Below are 25,174 nucleotides of genomic sequence, written 5' to 3' on the forward strand. Positions count from 1 at the left end.
GGTTCAGAGATTGAAAAGATAGTCGCCTCGTAAAAATCACTTTGCACAAACTTAGTCTGACTACTGATTTTTTCTTAACACTATTCGCACAAACTGAGCCACATTACAGATTTACTCCTAACACTATTATATCCACCTGCAACTGGAACAAAATTTACCTTTTAAAATAATATATAATCAATCTTCTTTGTTTCCTATTGAAACAGAGTAAAGCACATTGGGCGTGGTCAGTATTAAAAACATTAAACTAATGAATACTAACAATGTATGGATAAATGCATCTCCCGATGTACATCTTTAACTTCTGCTTCAAGTTAAAGGCAATGTCACAGCTCCTACCTCATTTTGTGGTAAAGGTTCAAGAGTTGGGATGATCTCCGCCTCCTCGTAAAACTCTAAATCGTCATCTCCAAATAAGCTTTTGATGACATTCTGCTGTGCAATCGCGGCAGAGCTCATTGAAGGAACATCCACTTGCATTTCCGCCTCTTCCCCTTCCTCTTTAATCTCACCCTCCTCCAAAATGACACCAGTGTCAACTTTCGCAACTCTCATGTCCAAGACGCCATCTACCCAAGCAAGCTCAGCGTCTTTGGCTCTGCAAAACTGAAGAGAGCTCACAAGGGAATCTTTCAACCGGACCTGTAATAAAGAAAGGAATAAGAATGACAAAGATGTAGTATCGCATACATAGCACACACAGCAAAATGAATGGTTTATTGGCGCATTAGTAGAAGGTGTGATATTTAATGATCAACTATTAAAACCTGGAAGGACAGAAGGCTCAGTTAAACCTGTGGAGTTTCATACTTGTGACCTTAGTGTTACACACAGATCTTTCCAGCCCTTGCAGTACTCACCAAGCGTTCACACTACAGACAGTTCCTTTATAGAGGCTCTCTGAAACAATATGCAGATCCTCAATCTTCCAAGCACCCTTTACAGTGCTCACTCTTCAATGTCATTACTCTGGTGGAGAAGCTGGGTCTTCGCAGCAGTCCTCAGCTCTCACCAAACTGGTAAACGTTCATTTTAATCAACCAGCAAAGACTGCCACTGTGAGAGGCACAAACCTGCATATGCCCAGTGATAGCCAAAGGCTTGGAGGCTGAAAGCTGCATGTGCCCCCTTGCTGGCAGATTTCTTGCAGAGATTAGTCTACCTTGCTCATGTTGCATCAAGTAGAGAAACAATGCATTGCCAGCAACTAGTTAAATACAGTCATTTTGTTTTGCTTCTTTCCAGAACATGTGAGCACTAGAGGACTGATGTACTAAACATGTAAAGGGCTGGCCTACATCTACAAGCAAGGCATTTTTCTCACCTGATAGATATGTGTCTCGCTGGTTGCATCGATGGTCTCGTGTAGTTTTGGGGTGTACACTTTAATATCTTTTCCTCCAAAAGCTCTGCATGACTGTGCCAGGTCCTGGCTGGCTTCTGGAGGCCCGTGAACAATGATCAGCTGCCGAGGCTTCATCTGATTGATAATCTTTTTAATAGAGTCCCCGTCTGATCGCCCTTCATAGTCTATGTAGGTAACTCGGGCTCTGGAATTGAAAACAGAAACAGCAGGACACAATTAGAGGTGCTGTGGACACTACCAATAAAAGACATACTGAATAACTGACAAGCACACAAATCGTTTTAGAATAGCAGAGTTTTGCAGGACAGCACTGTAGGAAGAGACTTTTTGTCATGGTCACCGCCACTTTTTGCCACTGGTACTGATGCTTTTTGACTGATGTACACTGGTTCACTGCTAAGAAGTTCCCAGTGTTAGTGCGCTTTCCCTAAGTGGGGCGAGTGTTTGATTCGCTCAAACGCTCCGTCCATCATCCCCTTTTGTATTGCTTTGTTCGCCATAAGTGTGGCAGGGTATGCTCAGACGTGAGTCCCTTGCTCACTTGGCCACTGGATTCAAGATAGCCTGGCTGATGAGGATTATGAATCCGAAACCGGTCCCAGGATGCTTGTTTCCGGTCCATGGAAGATATGGCTTGGGAGTTCGGGCTGGACTGTTCCCATGAGGCACAGGGTCAGACTGAATTGTATATGGCCATGTCTGAAATGGGGTGGCTGAGTGGGCTAAAGAATGGTGATGGATTAAACCCAGATCAGTTGACTGGGGGTGAGTGTTTGATTTGCTCAAACACTCCGTCCATCATCCCCTTTTGTATCGCTTTGTTCGCCCTAAGTGTGGCAGGGTATGCTCAGACGTGAGTCCCTTGCTCACTTGGCCACTGGATTAAAGATAGCCTGGCTGATGAGGATTATGAATTCGAAACCGGTCCCAGGATGCTTGTTTCCGGTCCATGGAATACATGGCTTGGCAGTTCGGGCTGGACTGTTCCCATGAGGCACAGGGTCAGACTGATTTGCATATGGCCATGTCTGAAATGGGGTTGCTGAGTGAGCTAAAGAATGGTGATGGATTAAACCCAGATCAGTTGACTGGGGGTGAGTGTGTGATTTGCTCAAACGCTCCGTCCATCATCCCCTTTTGTTTCCCTAAAGCAAGGTAACATTTTCAAATTGTCACACAATTGATAAACACTTTGTCACCCCTGAAGTCCCTAGTAGGGGTAACCCTGGTACCGAGGGCATGGGTACTAAAGAGGGTCCCTAAGGGCTGCAGCATGTTTTATGCCACTGTAAGATACCCCGTACAAATTGCATGCAGCCAGCCATTGCAGACTTTGGTATGGTGCAAACCATGAGAGAAAACACAACATGGCAGACTTATTATGTGCCATGCCAAAGTCACTGCATGGAACATATGTAAGTCACCGCTACAGCCTTATGGCATGGTGCCTTATACTACATGCGAGAGCATATATGCATGAGCAGGTGTGCCCCAGTGCTATCTAGTGCAATTACTAGATGGTACAAGTGAACAGGGAAGTCATCTTAAGTACATGTACTGGGTACTGGTCATTACGGATTCCCCAGCTACATGGTATCAAACACCTTGTCTTAATAAACATGCAGTGATGGTAGTACCAGATTTATTAGGACATGCACGCAGAGTGCACCTTAGAGGTGCCCCCTAAAAAACCTACCAATATCTATTGTGCTGGCTGACTGGTATTGTCCAGCTTGCCACCACAGGCATGCTTCTGACTCCCCTGCAAGTGAGAGCTTATGCTCTCGGAGGCCAGAAACACAGCCTAATCCGGAGGAAGGTGTTCACACCTCCTCCAGCAGGATGGCTAGTCATTTAGCATATAAAGACCAGTTGTTTCAAAGCATCTACCACCTTTGATATGCAACCCTGGCTTACCAAGACCTGGGAGATGCCACCCCCTGGCCTGTGGCCCATGTGGCACCAGGACAAGTGGAAATTAGCTAGGCAGGCAGCCGTGTTGCACTACCAGTCCAGCCCTAAGGTGGGCTGCCTGATGTGCTCCATGAACATAGGACTCCACCATCTTGTTTTTGGTGGAATTAGGACAGTAAGTGGTCATATAGGGGGTCTAGTGACCTAAAGGGTGAGTAGCCCATTGGCTACTACCCTTCACTTCCTCGAACAACCCTAAATTCAGTATTTAGGGGACTCCCTGATACAAGTAACTCAGATCCTCCTGACCAAAGAAGAAGGACAAATAAGAGCTGAAGAACGCCAGAACTGAAGATGTGGACTTGATGCCAAAACCTGCCTGCCTGCTCCTACCTCGACAATTGCAAAGACCCAACTCATCCTGCAGCTGTGCATTCTCCAAAAGCCTCGGAGGGCTGCCAGCACTCTGCCAACCCGTCAGTATCTCCCTTGAAGTAAAGGAGCCACTTCCCTGCAGCCTGCAGGGACCAACTGCAAAGTCCGGCTCTCTCAATCACTGTGCTCCAGGAGGTCAGATCTGTCTTACCCACCAAGTTTGGAGATGCCTGGAGCTGCCCTGCACCAATAGCCGGGGTACTGGACCCCTGCAGCAACCTAGGCTTCTTTAGTGTCCAGCCCAGTCACCATCACAGCCAAGACCGACCTAGAGATGAGGCTCTTCAGCATCACCAAGGTCAGCGTTGAGAGTGGCCCTGCTGTTCTGTCCCAATTTCCAGGTCGACCCCAAAAGAGAGCATTTAAAGCAAGACAAAACACCTCTTCACCCAAGTCTGACAGCCAGAGTTTGAGCCTACCGACCTCAAGAACTGAGCCCCCTGTTGGTTCCAATAGACTTGTCCCCATGGTCCCACATGCAGCATTTTTCATGCTTGTAGATGTATTCAAAACTTCAGCTGTTGCGTTAGAGGCTACCCTTATGACCAGCACCTCTGCACCCAGAAGCACCGAGACAGGTAACTGCTTTGCTTTTAAGAACCTTGGCCCATACTTACTTTAAGTTCAGAAGAACTCCTCTAAGTCTTTTGCAAGTGACCCTATGCAGTGTATGTTTCTCCCATTCGATACCATAACCACATCAACAGCTGTATTTTTTAAGTGTTTTGAAAATCGCCAACTCGAAAAGAAGTGACCTAGTCTCATAGATCTTGGGTGTCTAAATAAATATAAAAATATACATTATTTTTCTTAAATTGGTGTCAGATTTCCTTATTGAGTGTGTGTCTAATTCATTGACTCGGTGTGCAACAAATGCCTAACACTCCCCTTTGATAAGCCTAAGGCTGCTAAACCATACTACCACAAATAGAGCACCTTGGGATTGCTAGAGTAAGCCTTGGTCCACTAGTAAGGGTTACCTGGACTCACTGCATCTCATGGCACACTATATAGAGAACCAGCTTCCTACTAGCACTATTAGAGGCTGGGAGAGACTGCCTTCCACTGGAGTGGGTCTCCATTAGAAAATATGATTTTAGGAAAGTTACTTTACTTCAATATTTATTTAAAATCTGTCTTCAGCATTGTATTGTCTTTTTTAAAACTATTTGAAATAGCTTTTTTGGCCTTGTCACTGTAAGGACATGGTTATATTTATTTTGTACATGTCCCACTTTTAAATACCATGTGCCCTATTTTGTGGGCTATTGGGCTTATTTATGGACAAGGCAACTAGAATTATGTGATTATGCTGCTGAAGCGTTTTCCTCATAATTATGGGTTTGCCACATTTGTCACATATCCATCATCTGCTGCATAATCATCAAATTGTAACAAAAAATGAGTTTCTACTCAAATGGATCAAACGTTACTAAAAACTTGGCAACATGTGTGCGCGCAGTTGAGAGACCTTCGTAGAAGTTAACTGGTCATCTTTCAGTTGCTTATTTCTGCATTTGGTTGTTAAAACAGTACTAATGGGGTGAAATCTTTGCCCAGACCTTTTCAGGGAGGGTTGTGCACCTTTCATTGATTTTACTTGTGTCTAATCCATTTCTTACCTTTTTGATGGAGTTTTCAATCGAGGAAAGTATTTATAGCAACCATAATCCTCTAAGTGCTACAGTTAGTTGGTTCCAGTCAGGGAAACCCACGATGAGAAGAGCAAAGGGGTCTCTGAAGGCTACAGACCAGGATAGAAGGCTAAGGTGGGCCCAGATCACTCTAGACTCCTTCTATAAGTCCCTCACAGCTAGGTGCAAAGGGGAACTCAATATCTGCGCCAAAGGGCAGGAAGCTCCAGGGATTATCCTTTATGCTTTTGTGATTATCTCATGTGCCATTGGGGACCCTCTTAAGGTGCCACTTAGGTATCCGATTGTGCGCGCCAGAGATGGTTTGACAGCAATTGTTCCAGAGCAGCAAGGGAGCTGAGGGTAGCGTTAGGCACTAAACCCAGGGACCCAGCTCTAGTGAAAGCCTGTCGAGGTCATTACAAGGCATGGAACAGGCTCGCCGAGGCCAGTACCCTAAGAAATAGTGAAATGTTCTGGAACATTGTTAATATTCAATTTCTGGAAGAAGATGCTGGATAGGCTCTTGATGCACATATTACAGAGGAGGAATGGGTTGGACATTTCCAGGAAATGTTTTCTAGTCAAACAGAAACTAAGTCAGTGGAATGTAGGGGGGGTTGGGGCAGGAAAGTCAGCTCTTGTCATCTACGCCAAAGAGGTTAAAAAGGTATAGAGGGTTAATAAGGCCCATGGGCCCGACGGCATATCCCCTGACTTCTTCTTATCCACCCCTTAGTTGTGGGTGCCAGTTCTCATTTCTATTATCAACCCAGCCATAAGAAAAGCCCCACCTAGCTCTTGGGCCATATCCACCATTGTTCCGATCTTTAAGAAAGGCAATAGGGATAGTACTCTTTGTTACAGGCCCACATCGCTGTTGAATTCAATGGTAAAGGTGTTGGTCGTATTTTACTGGATAGATTAACCACATGGGCAGATAAAAACAACATACTAGCAGCTATACAATATCATTTTCGCCCTGGGAGGTCAACAGTGGACCAATGTCTTAATTTGTATATGATTTTAAATAAAATACACGGCCGCGCTCACAGGCATGATTTACTTGGCCTTTATGGACCTGTCGTCAGCATTTGATTGGGTGAACAGAAGCAAACTATGGGAATCCCTTCTGTGTATGGGAGTAGACAAAAACATTCTCCTTTTCTTACAGGATCTCCAAAGTGACACCAAAGCGGTGGTTCGCTACACTAATGATAGTAAAGTGACCAGTCAGTTCCCAATCCAGAGAGGGATACGGCAGGGATATATATTGGCTCAGTTTTTATTTAACTTATACATTAATAATTTAGAGAAGGAGCGGACAGCCACACTGGCGATGTTCCCCAGGTGGGCTGGCGTGGCTTGCCGGTATTACTGTATGCGGATGATGCGGTCCTTATGGCCCAGACTGCGAGGGGGCAGCAAACATTACTCAACTCCTTCACGACCTTTATGGAAGACCGGGACCTGCTAGTAAATAACTCCAAGTCATACGTGATGGATATAGGTCACAGCTCAACTCAATCCTTAATTTTAAGGTAGGGACCATCCCTGTCCCTAAGATCAGTGTATTTTCCTCTTTGTTACAGGCCCACATCGCTGTTGAATTCAATGGTAAAGGTGTTGGTCGTATTTTACTGGATAGATTAACCACATGGGCAGATAAAAACAACATACTAGCAGCTATACAATATCATTTTCGCCCTGGGAGGTCAACAGTGGACCAATGTCTTAATTTGTATATGATTTTAAATAAAATACACGGCCGCGCTCACAGGCATGATTTACTTGGCCTTTATGGACCTGTCGTCAGCATTTGATTGGGTGAACAGAAGCAAACTATGGGAATCCCTTCTGTGTATGGGAGTAGACAAAAACATTCTCCTTTTCTTACAGGATCTCCAAAGTGACACCAAAGCGGTGGTTCGCTACACTAATGATAGTAAAGTGACCAGTCAGTTCCCAATCCAGAGAGGGATACGGCAGGGATATATATTGGCTCAGTTTTTATTTAACTTATACATTAATAATTTAGAGAAGGAGCGGACAGCCACACTGGCGATGTTCCCCAGGTGGGCTGGCGTGGCTTGCCGGTATTACTGTATGCGGATGATGCGGTCCTTATGGCCCAGACTGCGAGGGGGCAGCAAACATTACTCAACTCCTTCACGACCTTTATGGAAGACCGGGACCTGCTAGTAAATAACTCCAAGTCATACGTGATGGATATAGGTCACAGCTCAACTCAATCCTTAATTTTAAGGTAGGGACCATCCCTGTCCCTAAGATCAGTGTATTTTCCTATTTAGGAGTCATGTTGGATGGTAAGTTAAACTGGAGCCTCTTGGGAAAAAGTAAACTGGGGGGTTTCCTACCCACTAATGCAGCCATTTTCTATTTTGCTTCCCACCTGGGCAAAAAAACCTATAAGCGCCCTCTTGCAGATTTATAGATCTAGGTGTCCATCTCCGGTATGAGATCTGGGGTTATGCCCCGCACGACACACAAAGTTCCTCTTCACCATTTCCATTATTTTGCTCTCTTTATCCGGGGGGGGGGGGGGGGGGGGTGGCCCGGAGGTAGTTGGTACATTTGCCTTTTTCCTACTGGTGGCTACAATGATTCAGTCCGCTAGCACATTACCTCGGATGTATGCAGGATCCTTCAAGGAGTACTCATAATTCTTTTTGACCCTGGGTGTCACAGACCTGCAGATTGATGGCATCTCTCTCCTGGTCTAGGAAGCTAGGAAGCATGGCAAGTAGTGCCTCTTACTCTGTGAGGGTAACACTGTCCCCAGTAGAAAACATGTCAGCAATTTTTCCTCCTCCAACTGCACCTCATACTTGTCTGCTGCTCTCAATTATTTGGTTGTACATGGCGATGTCGTCTGGAAGTGAAGGCCTCAACGGGCATGTATCTACTCCCTCATTGAGGAATTCAGCCTTGATACCCTGCAATTGTACCTTTAAACCTTCTAATCCTTCGGTTTCCTGGGACTCTGGATCCTCTTCCTAATAGAATATGCTGTTCCGCTTCCTTCTAAGATTCTGGAGTTATTGGAGTTTCCAATTACTGAGTTTGTTACCTCCGTTGTGTGATCATGGAAGGTCTTGACAGGATACAGACATCTCGGAGGGATGCGTCCAAATGCTTCTTTTTCTGAAGGATCGTGGCCATTTTGCCTAGAGCGTCTTTTCTTCTGCTTGATGTCGATCATGTGTTCTTCGGTTTAGATTGTGGCCCGGTCTCTTTTTCAGCTGCTGGTGTTTTGGCTGACCCCTTTTTAGGCTTCTTTAGACTTTAGTCATCTTTTAACACTGGCATCTTCTCTGCAGCTTGTCCACCTGCAGTGTCTTTAGTGTAGGACTAGAGGGGCTCGTTCGATCTTGGCTTGCCTTCAGTCGGCAAAAGGATTGTTACTTACCCTGTAAGCATCTATTCTTGGCATGTAGAGTTGTAGATTCATATGCTTTGCATAGTCCTCTCATCTAGTGTTGCATTCAGCTGTTTGCAAGTTGTTTTTCATCGAAGAAGTCTTTTCCAGGCACAAGGTTAAGCGACTCCTCATTTCGGAGATAACGCGCATGGGCATCGACTCCAATGTTAGATTATTGACACGCAATAGGGTGAGAATGGAGTAAGTAAGTGTAGTATAGAGATGTCCATACGTATCTAATGTGAATAAGAATAACTGCAACAATCATAGGTGTCCGTGAGGAGGGAGAGCGCATGTCAATCTACAGCTCTACATGGCAAGAACAGATGCTTACAGGGTAACATAATCCTTTCAATGCATGTGTGCTGTAGATACACATGCTGTGCATCGACTGTATAGCAGTATTCTACCAAAGCGGTGACTAACCAGTGGCTGTTGCAGTTGCTTGAAAAAGTGTTTTATGTGTACTCTTTACCCGGAGGCCTATGGGTTAAACACTGCTTGTCCGTTTGTTGACGTGCTCGCACATCCACACAATGTTTGATAAATGTGTGTGGTGTAAGCCATGTAGCTGCCTTACATATGTCCACTATGGAAATGTCACCTAAAACAGACAGATATGCTCCTATTTTGCAAGTAAAATGTACTTTAGGAGATATAGTTAAAGTTCTTTTAGCTTTAACATAGCATGTTTGAATACATTTAATAATCAATCTACAAATACAGGATTTAGCGATAGGATTCCCTTTATGAGGCAGAGCCCTGTTGTGAGACTGTTTTGTAATACATACTTTATTTCCATTGGCTGAGTCACAGACACACATTTTGTTGGAACATCTGCCAAATCCTGGTGCATTGGCTCTTCGCCATTTGTCAGGCCCGATTCCAGTTTGCTTTTTTCTTCTTCTGTTGCTTGAAGTTCTGGAATCAGAAAATCTTCTGGCCTGTGGGGCAATAGAATTAAAATGTATTAAAGCCAGCTTTGTGAGGCAACAAACGGTACTACTAGCAGTTTTAGAAGGGTAATAAATGGTTTAAGATCGCAGCGGTTTCTCTTTACTTTACACATACATTGTATTTAACTTTATCCCAAAATATTAATATTTACTAAATAAAAAAATTAATTCAGCCATCAAGTAAGGATGTCAACTGACGTGCTTAGAAAAGAATATTCAGCCCTATCCAAAATAACTAATAAATGCAAGGAATAATGGCAAACATTCTCTTTTTTAAACATTTATTTTTAACCCTCAATAGATGCTCAATTAACAACACAAAATAATTCAATTATGACCCTACAAATCTAAGACAGCTGAAGCTCCTCTGAAGGCATTAAATGAAAGAGGAACATTTAATTTTACCTCGGGGCTGCATATCTGTCGTGGTGGTGAAGTATTTGTTCAAAGTTCAGATATTGATACATTCTAATGTGATCTTGGGCCATATGCCAAGTCTCCATACTTTAGTTACCAAACCATATTCTCAAAATTGTTGTTAATTTTGTGCCAACTTCAGGAACATACTCTCACCTCACATTTGACAGAACCAGGTCAGTGGGAAGAAGAGGTGCATGTAACATTCAGGTCATAAATTTTAAAACCTGAACAAACATACTTTCATTGAACCTTATGACGCGTACACAGGTGTCATTCAATTGGATAATGTCATCTTTTTAATGATTAAGTGAAAATTCACATATAAAGCGCTACATGAAAGGGTCTTTATTGATTCAATTTATGACATAATTAAAGGGCTTTAGTAATATCACTCAAGTGTATATTTATAGAATCTTGCCACTGTGTAGTTCAGGTTATGACCCCATGGATGGATTACCACGGAATTTGGTAATCTACTCTGTAAGCTAAGTTTTGGCATGCCAGTTCTGTGACAATCACTGCAGAGGGGGAAAAAAGTGGAATATGGGGAGGAGGCTGGGGAAATCAAGAAGTGCCTCCTCACTTTAGTACTCATTTCTCATGTCTGTAGCCCAAACTGCTTTCAACCAAACGTGGCACAAAAGTTGAATTTTAAAGAGAGAGCATGCTTTTGTTGGTTTGGTGTAAATAGATCCAGTAATTTTAGATATTTGCATTAAAAAAGGTGCAGAGTGAGGTTTGAAGAGTTACATGTTTGTATATCTCTGCCATTTTAACTCGCTTTTCAGGTGCTGGGTTTAAATAACATTTTATGTGGGACTCACGAGTTTCAAACAATACAAAAAAAACAAACACTATAACGAGTGTCTGACGTTACCTTGGATGGCAAGAGTAAGGGTGCAGAGCTTGACCACAAGTCAGGCTTGCGCCCAACCTTAACTCTGCATGGTCAAAGGCCATACATAGCCGGGATTGGGCACCTGCAGAATTTGGCCGTAGGCCAGCCCCTGCAGAGCTTTGGCACAGGGCCTGGCTTGCGGCCAGATCCTACACACAAACATATGTTGCGCATGGCCTTCAGCTATGTGCAAAGGTGATCAGGTGCTTCTGGTGGAGACTTGTAGCAGGGCTTGAACCCAGAGTATGACCAAAGGCTGTAACCCACATGGTTTGAGCAGCTGCTGTGGGTTAGTTCCAGGGACTGGGCTGTGGCCGGACCCTACACCCAAATACACACTGTACACTAGCAAAGGCTGGGCACAGCTGGGTATGGTCGCATTTCAAAATTGAATTTTGGTGCTGGCTCAAACTTGCAAAACCACTGATATACGCTTGTTATGGAGATCAACACAATTATCAATACTCATAATACCAGCTACAAATTCATATGAACAGATAAAAAGATATGGAAAGAAACCATGGTGGGTGTTATGAGCTAGGATGTGTACATCAATAACCATAACTGGTGAATTTCACTGGTTTTATGCTTTGATCCAGAACCAGAACTCACTTTTTAAGTGTTTTTCAAAGAGTTTACAAGTAGCAACAGACTAATTAGGCCTCGTCAGTGGGGTATAGATTGGATCTTTTGGCAGAAAGAGCAATGGACCTGGTCTGCACATTCCTTTGGCCACTTAGGGTATTACAACAAACACACAAGGTGATGGACCCTTCTGGAGATGGCATTGCCTGGCAATTTAGGATGGACTATTCCCATGAAGAGCTGGCTCGGTACTGATTTGGCTAAGGCAGGCCTGTCTGGAGTGGCACAGTGGGTGAAAAACGATGGGTTGGAATGCTAACCAGAGCGACTGCCATTGGCAAGTCTATTTGTAGACAGTCCTCCCATCACCTTTGGTGTGTTTAAAATAGATTTAAATTCGTCAGGATGTAATGTGAAGTGGGAGGGTACAAATAGTTAGGATAGTACTACACAGCAAACAGTATTGGTGTTTTAAACGCTACATTAAGCAAATCCATGAAATAACAACGCAGTAGCCACAGGACCATATTTTATCAAAAGGGAGTTAAACGTCGCCATGCCAGACTGAAGACTAGCACTTTATTAGGAAATCCCTTGTAAAAGAGTGTGATATTGCACCATGGCAACTCTGAGTGACAACAGACTGTATACAGTGCTCCATTGTGGTAGTGCTGCACTGTGTCTATTATGTTTCTTTGTTCCCGCCTTGTACTAAAGACTCAAATTAATTACCTGTGTTATTTGTTAAAGCCCTTTCACCCTTGAGTGGCTTGCCTTTACATGCCCATCTTCCTTAAAGAGGCAAGTGGTCACGTTTTAATTTGCTATTTGCTATTAAAAGGAGAGGATGAAGCCAACTTAAAATTCCTCTGTCTAAGAAATTATTAACTGCCATTTGTAGCAGGTTAGTGTTATTCGTTTTCTTAAAATAATTGATCTTTTGAAATTTAAGGCATATAGTAAGAGTTCTGTCTCAATTACTTTGGTGCCCTGCACTAAAATTCTTCAAATGGTTGTGTAGCATTAACTAAAATCTGACCATAGAGAAAACATTTCCAAAAGAAAACCAATATTTTGGGGTACTACAAAACATTACAGAAACGAAGTTCAATCAACATTTAGAATATAGAAGACTGAACTAACCTCCCAGAATACAAACCTGCATGTTTCTCCAAAAGGTGCCTAAAACTGATCTATTTTGTGACTAAACTTTATGGTATGCAGCAGTAAACTATTCCACCCAGGAACAAGACTAGGTATCTGACATACTTTATTATCTCTCCATATTCATCCCACTTGATTCGCTCCTCTGGGGCTGGGAACATGGGATAAGACTTCTTAGCCTGCTTGAAGAAGCTCCCCTTCCGGCTGCCTTCATTCTTCATCATCAGGTCATGCTTGGCTTTGTGCACTGCTGGTTGGTCGACATCTTCATCTACATCACTCTCGTCACTGGAATCAATATCTGCTCTGCAAGGTACAGAAAGCACTTTGTTCACGGTCACCAAACACATAATGTAGCATGAAAGCATAAACTAAAGTAAAATCTATTTCAGAGAAATTAACTAAGACGGACAACCAAAACTCCTGGACAACAGAAGGTGTGTTCTAGCCCAACAAGTTTGCTTTTGCTGAAATTAAAGAGATTTTCTTTTTTGCCTTATTGTGGTCACTTCTATATTTGACAGCTGTGCAATTTAGCAAGGCATTATCCTGCAATTTGTATTCTGTTTAGTCCTAAAAGGGTCAAATGCCTTCCTTGATTCCTTTTGTTAGAGATGCAATATTTGATAACGTTTCTGATGCAATCATATAGTGATTTCAGCATTTTCTACTGACCTGTAATCCTTTAAATGTATGTGTATTATTTCAGATCTGCTTGATAAATTCTGCGTTTATACACTTGCATATCTAACTGTTGGTATATCTTGCTTTTGCCAAGACCTACTACAAGCCCTTCGCTATTTAGTATTAGGCAAAGTTATATTTATTTTGTTTCTCATGTTGAACTCATTTAAGAGCCCTAGCCATTAGCAAAAGCATTCAATTAGGGCTGTATATTCTATGCACCTGCATTAGAGTAACACTATATTGATAGAGGGCAGATACGGCTGCAGGAAAAACTGAAGCTGAAACCATCTATTCCCCTTGGACTTAAGCCAATACATTTTTTTTAAAACCACAGCAAAGATAACAGATTGAGATGTAAATGTTATTTTCGCTGAAGGAAATACTCTTACACATTTTCTCACCCAATGGCTGAACAAGCACTGTGAATGTGCCTTTGTTTAAAAAAAAAAAAAAAATGGGGGTTCGGCTTTAGAAATCTGGTCTATATTGCCCCACTACTGAATTCTGCAATCTATTTCTCAATTAAAGTGATTCTTTGGAGAACGACCTGTACAACGCGGATGTTACACTGCGGTATGTTTACAACGCGGGCGTTACAATGCAAGTCGTTACAACGACTTGCGCTGGATGGCGCTCTAAACTAAGGAATAGTATGATTTACTATTCCAACACCTTCCCTACTGTTACGTAGGCTAGAGTTGGAATAGTAAATCATACTATTCCTAAGTCCAGCGCAAGTTGTTGTAACAAACGCAATGTAAAATACAGCGTTGTGAATGTATGCGTAACGTCATACATTCTGATTCTTTATGTATAGGCAAGTTTGCTTGTGGGGATAGGTGAGTAAGTTAATAAAAGAATGAACCAATTATAGTACAAATGGGTGAGTTCATGAATGAATGGCCCAATGGTTGAATGAGTGCATGGAAGGATGCCTGAAGGAAAGGGCTATCTTTCTACTCACACAAAAGAATAATTAACCAATATCTTTAGAGCCACTCACATACTGAAAATAACACAAACACATCCATCTATGTGTGGCCCCCACGTCACACTAACTTTCTGAGCTGCTATTATCTCATGTATTCATCCAGCCATCCATATAACCAATTAAACACCTACTGACCATTCACAAAGTCAGGCATTATTTTTTTAACAATGCGTGTGCATCCTGCATGCATCTGGTTAGAGGTAAAATACATGCCAGCTTGTGTCTTATTTTTGTTGATATGTAATCCACTGTACGTTGCCTGTATGTATGGTTTTCAAAGAGTGCTTGGGTACTTGTAAGCATGTTTTTGCATGTATACAGATGCTTTAGCATTAAACTGTTTGCTTTAATGATTTTATGTCAGCTCTATGTGCATGGAGGTCTGTGGTGTTTTCTACTGCCTCTGCACGTGAACATAGATTTGTGTGGTGCGACTGCCTGCATGAGCGTCTGTATATACAGTTTGTTGATATGTGTTTGCAGGAGTAGTTGAACGAGGGTTTTGTGTGCATGTAGTGAAGTGAAGTGAAGTGAAGGGGTTTTGTAGAGCGCGGCTGTTGCCCGAAGGCGTCCAAGCGCTGGTGGTGGAAAAGAAAAACAGATTCTGAGGAAGGGGGGAAGCACGGAAGGGTTAGTTTCTGAATAGGAGAGTTTTAAGTTCTTTACGGAAATGTAGAAGGGTGGGAATGGCTCTAAGTGAGAAGGGGAGCGAATTCCAGAGTTTGGCAGCGTTCAGCGAAAAGGACCTGCCTCCTGCTCTAGCTCTTTTGATTCTTGGGACTATGGCGAGAAGTGCATTCGTGGAGCGCAGGGTTTTTCCAGGGCAATAGGGAGAGAGAAGTGAGTGGTTGATTTCCGGGCTTTCTCTGTGGAATGCTTGATGTGATATGCAGAGCGCCTTGAATTTTATTCTCTCTCTGACTGGGAGCCAGTGAAGGGATCTGATCCCTGCCTTGACTGACTCTCTGCGGGGGCTCTGTAGGAGAGTGCGGGCGGCACAGTTCTGTGTTCTCTGTAATTTTTCCAACACATACTCTTGGGCTCCTAAGTATAAAGCATTGTTGAAATCTAGCCTAGATTGTACCAGACACTGAATGACCACTTGCCTGGCTTCGAGGGGTAGTAGTGGCAGAATTTTTTTCAGCATTCGAATAATCCCAAAACAGGTTGCAGCTATTTTAGTTGCTTGGGTGTTTAGTGTAAGTTTATTATCTAGCCACACTCCTAGGCTCTTTATGTTTTCCTTAGGAGTCGGCATTGGTCCCAAGCTTGAGGGCCACAGCTGGTGGTAAGTGGTGGGAGGAGAGGGGACGAGGATCATAATCTCGGTCTTATCACCGTTTAGTTTTAAGGATGACATTGTCATCCATCTTTTGACTTCCTCAATGCATGCTGCCAGATTGGGTTGAAGGGACAGCATGCTGCCTTTCTGAGTTAGAGAGACCACCAGCTGGGTGTCGTCCGCGTACGATATGATTTTGATTCCGTATTTTTGGACGACATCCGCCAGTGGCCTCATGTACACGTTAAATAACGTGGGGCTTAGTGAGGAGCCCTGGGGCACACCACAATCCAGAGGTTGTTTTTTGGAATAAGAGTCGCCGTCGAAGACCTGGAAGGTTCTCTTGCTAAGGAACGAACTCAGCCATTCTAGGGCGATTCCTGATATGCCGAGATCGAAGAGTCGAGCTAGTAGAGTTTTGTGGCATACCGTATCGAACGCTGCGCTTAGATCGAGGAGGACCACTGCCACTGTCCCTCCTCGATCCAAGATCTTCCTAGCTTCCTCTGTGACGGCTAACAATTCCGTCTCAGTGCCGTGTCTGAGGCGGAATCCTGTTTGGGAAGCATCCAGTAGGAGGTTCTCCTCTAGGTAGTTAGTGAGATGGAGGTTGACATACTTCTCCAAAATTTTGCTTACCCATGGTAACAGGGAGATTGGGCGGTAATTATTGGGATCTGCTGGATTGAGATTCGGCTTTTTTAATAGTGCTTTTACCATTGCTTGTTTCCAGGCGGGGGGGGGGGGACCACCCCTGATGAGATTGAACTGTTGAGTAGATCCAGGAGAATGGGAAAAACGATTGGGTTGACCATATTCATCATCTTAGGAGGTGCGGGATCAAGGGGGGAGCCAGATTTTACCTGGAGTGCAAGAAGTTTGAGTGATTCCAAGTCTAATAATGGGAAATCGTTTAGGTGAATTTGCGCCAGGTGTTCATTCGCGCTTGCGAGTTGTGATAAAACAGTTTCAGGGATAGGGTTCGTGAATGAAGAATATATTTTGTTTATTTTTTGGAAGAAAAATTCGGCTAATTCGTTGCAACGGGAGATGGGATCAGGGGTTGTGGTTGTAGGTGGGGGAATTTTGGAGAGGGTTTTAACTATCTGATAGATTTCTTTGGGTTTTGACCTGGCTTCCATGATTTTCTTATTGTAATAGATAGATTGAGCAGCTTTTATTTCCATTTTGTAGGCTCTGATATTTTCTCTATCGATTAAGGCGTATCCCAGGCGCCACTTCCTCTCCATTTTCCTACACTGTCGTTTTAACTCCCTGAGTTTTTCCGAGTACCAGGGAGCGGTTTCTCGGGCTCTTTTTAGTGTGGTTTTTCTTGCGGGGAGGATGGGGTCAATGGAGTCTACTAACCATTTGTTAAAGGATATGCTATTTTGTTCCGGATTTTTGGAGAGGATGGGTTTGGAAGTGGAGAGAAGGCCAGACCATGCCTCTAGCGGAAGTTTCGACCAGTTTCTCATCTTCCGAGTTGTAGGAGGGGGGGGGGGGGGCGGGGTGACGTTTTCTAAGGACCAGTTAAGAAGGATTAGATGGTGATCCGTCCAGGGTAGGGGAGTGGTGGATCCGACTGTTAGTGTGGGACAGTTTGTAAAAACTGGGTCAAGTAGGTGACCTTTGTCATGGGTAGGCGCCTTTATTAATTGTCGTAATTGGATTGCAGCCAAACTAGAGGTGAACTCGTTGGCAATGCAGTCGGTGCTAACATCAAAATGAATATTGAGGTCGCCCAACAGCGTAAAGTTTGAGGAGGACATTGCAATTTCTGCAGCAATCGAAGGTAAGGAGGAGGGAAAATTGTTCAGCGGGCCTGGAGGGCGATAGATTAGCGCATCTGTTAGGCAATCGTTGGGAGTGAACTTGAGGCAGAAGGACAGGCTTTCACAGTCGGGGATGGGGTCACGGGTGCAATGGCATTGATAGATAGATTTATAAATTATGGCGAGGCCTCCTCCTTTTCCGCTTGCGCGGTCCCGGCGTTCGATGTAATAGTCCGATGGCAAGGTTTGGATAATATCCGGGTCACAGTCTGGGGTTAGCCAGGTTTTGGTTAGAAAGAGGACATCAGGGGATCGTTCTTCTAGAAGTAGTGCTATTTCTATTTTATGTTTCGGCATAGACCTGCAGTTTAAAAGCAATAGAGTGAAGTTTTGCTGTAACTGCTTGGGTTGAGTCATTTTGAGGTTGGCATTGCAATGTTGACAGGAGGTGGGAAGGTTAAGGGGGTGATGTTGATGGAGAAAAATATCCATCAAGGGGGGTCTCAATGTGAAAAGGGTAGCAGAGTTGTATTGCGTCCTGTGAGAAGCATCAGGGGGGGTGGCCCCTGTCCCCGGCCGGACGCGGACGGGCGCAGACAGGCTTGCCATAGGCGCTCCCGCTGCGCTTCCGGTAGATGCACATTATATCGAAGAGGGGAGGGGGCGTGGCCTCGAAGGGGCGTGGCCAGGGTGCACGCCTGCGATGGCGGCAGCTCTGGATTCTTAACTTTAAATCGACCAGCGTTTAAATCGGCTGAGCGAGTAAGTGAGATTCGGGCTTCTGCCCCAAGAGTGCTTAAAGAGGTGCAGGTTTAAAAACACAATAATCAAGTGACATTCAATTTTTTAAAAAACGAACAACTGCAACTCCCGGCTTCCGCCTCAGGAGTGAATCTTTCCAGTCAGATGCTAGTTCTCAGCGACCTTTTTAACTGGGCGGGAGGGGGCGTGGCCTCGAAGGGGCGTGGCCAGGGTGCACGCCTGCGATGGCGGCAGCTCTGGATTCTTAACTTTAAATCGACCAGCGTTTAAATCGGCTGAGCGAGTAAGTGAGATTCGGGCTTCTGCCCCAAGAGTGCTTAAAGAGGTGCAGGTTTAAAAACACAATAATCAAGTGACATTCAATTTTTTAAAAAACGAACAACTGCAACTCCCGGCTTCCGCCTCAGGAGTGAATCTTTCCAGTCAGATGCTAGTTCTCAGCGACCTTTTTAACTGGGCGGGAGGGGGCGTGGCCTCGAAGGGGCGTGGCCAGGGTGCACGCCTGCGATGGCGGCAGCTCTGGATTCTTAACTTTAAATCGACCAGAGTTTAAATCGGCTGAGCGAGTAAGTGAGATTCGGGCTTCTGCCCCAAGAGTGCTTAAAGAGGTGCAGGTTTAAAAACACAATAATCAAGTGACATTCAATTTTTAAAAAAAACGAACAACTGCAACTCCCGGCTTCCGCCTCAGGGGTGTACCTTGTTGTTGTTTGGGCAGTGTGCCATGCACGATCATCGATACCTGCTACTGGCCCATCAAGAGTGATTATGCCCATCTTGCTTGCTACCCTTCCTACTCCCTAGAAATTGCGAGCTCAAGAGCTCCATATGAAGTACACAGAAGCCCTCAATGGCTAAAACTTTCTTACACTTTCAGATGGTGAGCTTTGTAAACCTCAGACAAACACCACATACAGGTTTGAAAGCACAGTCATTTAAAAATTACAAGTTGATCTGCAACAAGTTCGACTCTGAATGTTTTTTAATTTCTAGCCATGTTTAGAAAATATAAATAGTGCCCATTTAAGATGCATTGCATAGTTGTCATTTATTAACTTGTTCTTTTTATCCCCTACAAAACTTTAAGTCCCTCCTCTGAGCCCTCCCTGCGACCGACATTACATTGAAGAACATACTTCATTCTTTCTCCTATGTTACCAATCTCATTTTTTTTTGTTTTGCCCCCTTGGAATGTGGTTTCTGGATATGAAACTGAGATTTTGCCATACGGTTGTTTACAATAGAGCCACACTGCAAGTAAAGGAGCAACTAGCCGTGTTGACATTGCATACATATGGACAGGACTTGCTTTTAAAATGATTTTAATAGGCATTGTACATTTGTTTAAAAAAAAAAAAAGTATTGTTTACTGCATTCTGCCCCCCCCCCCCCCCCCCAAAAAGGGGACACTCATTCTCACTGTTGAACGCAGAACTCCATTTTCTTCCAGAAGTAGGCTTGGGCCAGTCTTGGAGAAACATTGGTACGAGTTTCAGAGATTTCTAAAGTGAATAGTAGTTGAATGCTAATGAAATGTCTTCAGGCTGCAGCTATATGTTGCCATGGTCTTGAATCCATAGCTAGTTTCTATGCCACATTTTACAGCGTTTATACTGACAATATTTAGGAAAAAAGGAATACCAGAAACTGAAATTTAAACTTATCTGACAACAAATTAAACATTTGCTTTGCAATTCTAAAGGGCAGAGGTCAGCTTTAAAATTTTACTTTTTTAGTACTGCCACCAAAGACATGCTTAGTTCTTTAATATTGAGCCTGTGTCTCTCACCCAACTTCTATGTAAAACTACATCTTTTTTCGTCCTCCTTTCTTTTACATTCTATTTTTTCACTTTTATTTACTCGCTTTTCAGAGGAGGCATAACTTCTATACAGTTTACATTTATTAAACTTAACTCCTTGGCTTCCCCAAGGTTATTTCTTCTCAGAGAATCATCTGGTGTGGTGCTCATATCTAATAGTGATTTCACAACTAATTTACAAAACACAAACATACACTGCAATGTATATAGTTTCCAAATTTCTCTGTCCAGAGTGATCACATTACAGTTCCATATGTGCCGCAAACACTGTCCAGATACAGCTAAGCCTACATCAACATATGCACTTTTGCCCTTCAGTACCATCATCTTCATTATATTACGCTCAGTCTAATTTCTTAAGTGGAGTTTCTCTACCATCCCGAGCTCAGTTGTGTGACAAACTATGAACACTACTTTAAGTGCCTTTTTAGGCCTCTTGCCTTATCCAGGCAGTAAACCATTCACCCCATGAGGTGCTTGGGCACATTCATGTCTCCTTTACCAGATTTGCCCCTAATGTATGTCTTGCTGGTCAGACCAATACACAATTCTAACCCCTGGGATGACTCCACACGCCCTGAGGGATGGTGTCAGGAACACTAGCACAAGCATTTGCAGGACCCAGGAGTGGCGAAGGGAAGCACATACTCGAATGGTATGGAACACGCCCAAAAGCTGTGTTCGGGAGCGGACCACCTCAACCAGAGCACTAAATTACAACTCTAGGCGGACTCTTCTGCGAGTTTCACGTTGTGGGAGAAAAGGAATTAACGCTTTGTCCAGTCCTCAGTAGGGAGCAGGCCTAGAATGAAACTAGCAACTCACACCTCTGCCACAGGTGAAGTTTCTCACCCGCTGCTCTTCTTAGACAATGTTGGGGAAAAGGGAGTCAATCGCACACACTCAATATATTTTTAAGTTTTATGTTTATTTTGGAGTTTTATATAGCACTATATGTCCCCCCAGGGCACCTCAGAGCAACGGTACACAAAGGAAAACATAACAGACATTGAAAGTGCAATGGATGCAAGAGTTTTTTCGGATGTGTATGGTGAACCTAGCTCTGGATTTTAGGTTACTTCTATGTGGACCTTGGGTTTAGTTGACTGCTTTGTTAAAAATATTTAGCTCGTAGACAACTCCTTGCTGCTAAGGTGGTTAATTAATATATGTCATCTTATAGTCACAGTTTAGCTAGGAATAATGGAACCAAACATGACCTACAACTTGAAGGGCTTTATTTGGCACTCCATTAAACAAAAGTACAAAATAGTTAACCCAGAGATGGAAGATTAAACCAAGATTTGCCTTTCCCTAAAAACTATCTTAGTTTTCTCCTTTGTCAAATTGGTCACACTCGCTGTCAACCTTCTCTGCCAGGGCATCTTTTGCATGAACAACGCTAAATCTCCTTAAGAAGGACATAAAGCCAGGCATCTCGCATCTCAGCTAAACGACCACTACCTCTACGCTTCCAACCAAACACTCCCTTCGCCAATTAATTTCCAACTGGTGCAGGTTCAAAACACCTCTAGGCCAACCACCTACAGCCAAAGCGCAGAGCTGACACTACAACTCGTGCTCATTAATGAGCATTACTCATTATTTTCTCTATAGACACCACCACACTTGACAAATGCAGTTTATGAGGAAAACAAGGTTCACACCCTCCATCACGCAATGCATATAAACACAGAAAAATCACACTTATCTATAGCATGTGGCCACCCCTCCATAGCACATAGCAAAGCAAGGCTCATGATAATAGAACTGCTTCTTCAAGGAGTTCCCCATGAATGATCATTAATGATTTTTGCATCATGACAACCCCAACTAACTCCTCAGCATATATTAAATGAAATAACTGTTAGACCCACTTATCTGCACCCTAAAAACACTGGTGATAACCACACACATATGCAGTGTTAAATCAAAGCCCTCAAGATTCTGATGCAACCAAAAGTACACTGACAGCAGAAAATATCTTGTGTATAGAAACAGAAATAGTGCGAAACCAAACTCCAATAACCCTTTTTTATGTATCTGTATACTACACCCAGCCATCCTAGAGACCTCAAACTAAGCTGAACACTATGAAAAAGTTACAGAAGACGGCTGCGGCAACCCAATTGCAGACTGGGCCGGACTGGCTGTAGCAGGCACCAGGCGTTTCCCCAGTGGGTCGCCAGGATGGGGGCCGGTTTTAGGCACCGAGGGGTCATTTTTGTTAGCGGGCCGGTTTTGTAGGATAGCTGCAATAGCGGTCCCCAGCAACAAAAGCAGCACAAAGTTTTCCCAAGTGATCCTGACAATTAAGTTATCCATTAGCCATCCAGCCCAAACAAATAAAAGTAAACCAGCTGCCTATTACACAGCTTTCAATCACCCTTCAAGATCAAGGGGCACCAATCGCCCAGGTTGTGGATGAGACTCTGCACACAACAGACACGCAAGCCTCGCCTGTATTGTGCAGTGCTATTCTGCTAGAATGTTCTGGGTTAGAAATAAGTAATTCCAGAGGTCATTCTGTGTGAACACAGTATGAACCCAAAGTGAGCCCCCGAAGTCACGTTAAAATCATAGTAGTAATGCTCAGAATAAAAGAGGCATAGTCTTCTTTTATTATAAGAAGTGAGAACGTGTACGCTTGATTTCTACTGAGCACAACATTGAATATGCTTTACTCAAACCATTTTATCTGAAATGTAGAAAGTACAATGTTAATAAAATAGTGTCCCGTGTTACTATTTAAGACCAAATCACTGTCTGGAAATAACATTTTGACTAGGGTCTGCTGTTCATATATAGTTTTTAGTACCGTTTGTAGAACGGATATCTTTTTTGGAACTACGCGTGTTAGAATGTAAAAATAAGTAGATAACACCCTGAATGTGGCACATAATTTCCCTTTCCTTGCAACAAAATTTAATAAACCGGAACATATAAATTTATGTTGTCCCCAATTCCAGGGACCATGTCTATTGAGGTACACTAAAAAGATGTATTACTTTATCTTGGCAAATATTGTTCCATGGTTTGATAAGTTTCCCCCTGCTACTGACAGTTGCCACGTGCGGACAACCGACTGCCGTATTTCTTCTTGGGCATTTATTCCCCTGTGCACACCAGAGAGCAAGAAGGAAATCGCAGGTTGCTCAACTCACGCTGCCATGCTTAGTCAAGCAATCAAATTGAACATTAGTCTAATCTGGAGCAGGTACAGGAGGGGATTCGGATTTCAGAAACCTTCTTGTGTGCTCTACAGAGTTCAACACTGGAACAGATTTATACAAATCCTGCAACTACTGAGAATACTGTAGAAAAAAGCAGTACCAGGTGGGATAGCCAAGGCAAAAGGGCTTGAAAAACAAGAAATGTATGGATTAGCTACTCAACTGAAACAAGCATTAGCAAAGAAAATAGATTTTGCATCGATGCGAGTGCTGAGATATTGACTTTGCCAATGTTTGTCTGTAAATGGTTTAGAAAAATATTTTAAACCATTTTAAAATAGTGGAGGAAAAACAAATGAATCTTAGGGAATCTGGATACTGTACAATGAATTTGATATTTTCAATCTTTATACATGTCGTGGTTTTATTTTCAAATACATTTCATTCAGGAAACTCGGAGCAGAATTTAAAAATAAGGAAGTGTCAGAATATACAATGACACACTTGCAAAGACCTAATTTTCCTTTCACAGGATTCAGCCACTTGGTCCTCTGCAGTAGCACTGGGAGGAGATTTATAGGCTTTCAAGTGAAGCGTTTTGCTAAGTGAACATTCTCCCAATAATGCTTGCTGAGTTGTTTCAGCAGGTTTTCCTCCCACACCAGCTGTCTGCGTACCAAAGCTTCTGCTTTCAAGCAATATGTGGAATGCAAGAGATAACATAAAGGGAACGCTATAAGTGTTCAGCCAAACCCAGGTAAAAATATCCCTGTTACTTTGTTTTTACAGATAAGTTGGGAGGGAAATTTAAAAAAAAAACAGCGCAATCAGTGATTGGGGTAATTTGAGAACGAGAAGCAGCACTTGAGAGAGAGAGAGAGCTAGAAAACACATGCATGTCATGTAGGACAGAAAGAAGAGGAGAAAAAGTAATTCCCAACATGTGATCAATGGAAGATTAACCAAGTCACACAACCAAAAGGTTTGCAAAGAGGCCATGCTATACAGAAGGGACAAAACACAAGAAGAGCAAGACCAGCCATTGAATAAAAAGCAAGAAAATGAGTGACTATAAAGCCAATCAATGGTAAGCAAAAGGTGCTCATAACCTATCGCAAGTTTACAGTAGGTCATTCACAACCATAATACTTGTGCTCTCTGGTAGGCGAGACCTTAAGAAGGCTGGAATATGACAGTGGTAATTAGGATTCTATTAGCCTAACCATAAATGTAACATTAAAGTCTAGCCTGTGCACTTACTCTTTAGACTGTTCTAATTTTTTTGCTGCTTCTTTCTTGAGCTTCTCTTTTTCCTGATACTCCTCCAGGTCCTTCCCTTCAAGTTTCACTCGTGTTCGTAGCTAGAAGAGAATACATAATCGGAGGTGGGTCAAATTAAAAACATAATGCCACAGCGGTCTTTCTATTTATTTTTCTGAATAAAATCCTCAGCAGTAATGACTGGCTGGTAGTGTTTATTTAAGTTCATCTTCTGTTTTTTATTCTTTTACAAAGACTAAATCCTATCCATTTGGTAGCATACTAAAAAAGCCCCACGTTCTGTAGCGACCAATCATCTGCCCATTTCAAACACACGAAGGGGTCCCAGACCAAACAAACAATTATTTATTTATACTCACACATTTTTGTTGAATTGATCCAAAACAAATGAGGGTGCAAGGTGTTTTTATTTTCACTGCACCATGAGCCATTCAATGATTGAAAAATCAATAGTAGAGTACACAAAATTCAATGCGCCCACAGGAGGAAGGGAAAGAGTGCAAGGAAAGGAACACATTTCAAATAGTTACACATCACTAATCAAAATTTATTATGCATAAATCCACAAGTCAAATCATAAATATCAT

General features: G+C 43.0%; 1 protein-coding gene across 2 annotated transcripts in view; it reads right to left on the bottom strand.

Moving 5' to 3' along the window:
* The window catches only part of CPSF2 (cleavage and polyadenylation specific factor 2), a 114,498-nt gene that overhangs the window by 18,304 nt on the left and 71,020 nt on the right, over nucleotides 1–25,174 (bottom strand). For both annotated transcript variants that reach the window (XM_078660072.1, XM_078660073.1), the window contains 5 exons: nucleotides 24,567–24,667; nucleotides 12,920–13,120; nucleotides 9,583–9,735; nucleotides 1,325–1,550; nucleotides 340–642 (listed from right to left, as the gene is read on the bottom strand). In XM_078660072.1, coding sequence (XP_078516198.1) covers nucleotides 340–642; nucleotides 1,325–1,550; nucleotides 9,583–9,735; nucleotides 12,920–13,120; nucleotides 24,567–24,667 — 984 coding nt within the window. The remainder of the gene's footprint in view (nucleotides 1–339; nucleotides 643–1,324; nucleotides 1,551–9,582; nucleotides 9,736–12,919; nucleotides 13,121–24,566; nucleotides 24,668–25,174) is intronic.

The sequence above is a fragment of the Lissotriton helveticus genome, chromosome 9 (genome assembly GCF_964261635.1).
Source record: "Lissotriton helveticus chromosome 9, aLisHel1.1, whole genome shotgun sequence".
Taxonomy (NCBI): Eukaryota; Metazoa; Chordata; class Amphibia; order Caudata; family Salamandridae; genus Lissotriton; species Lissotriton helveticus.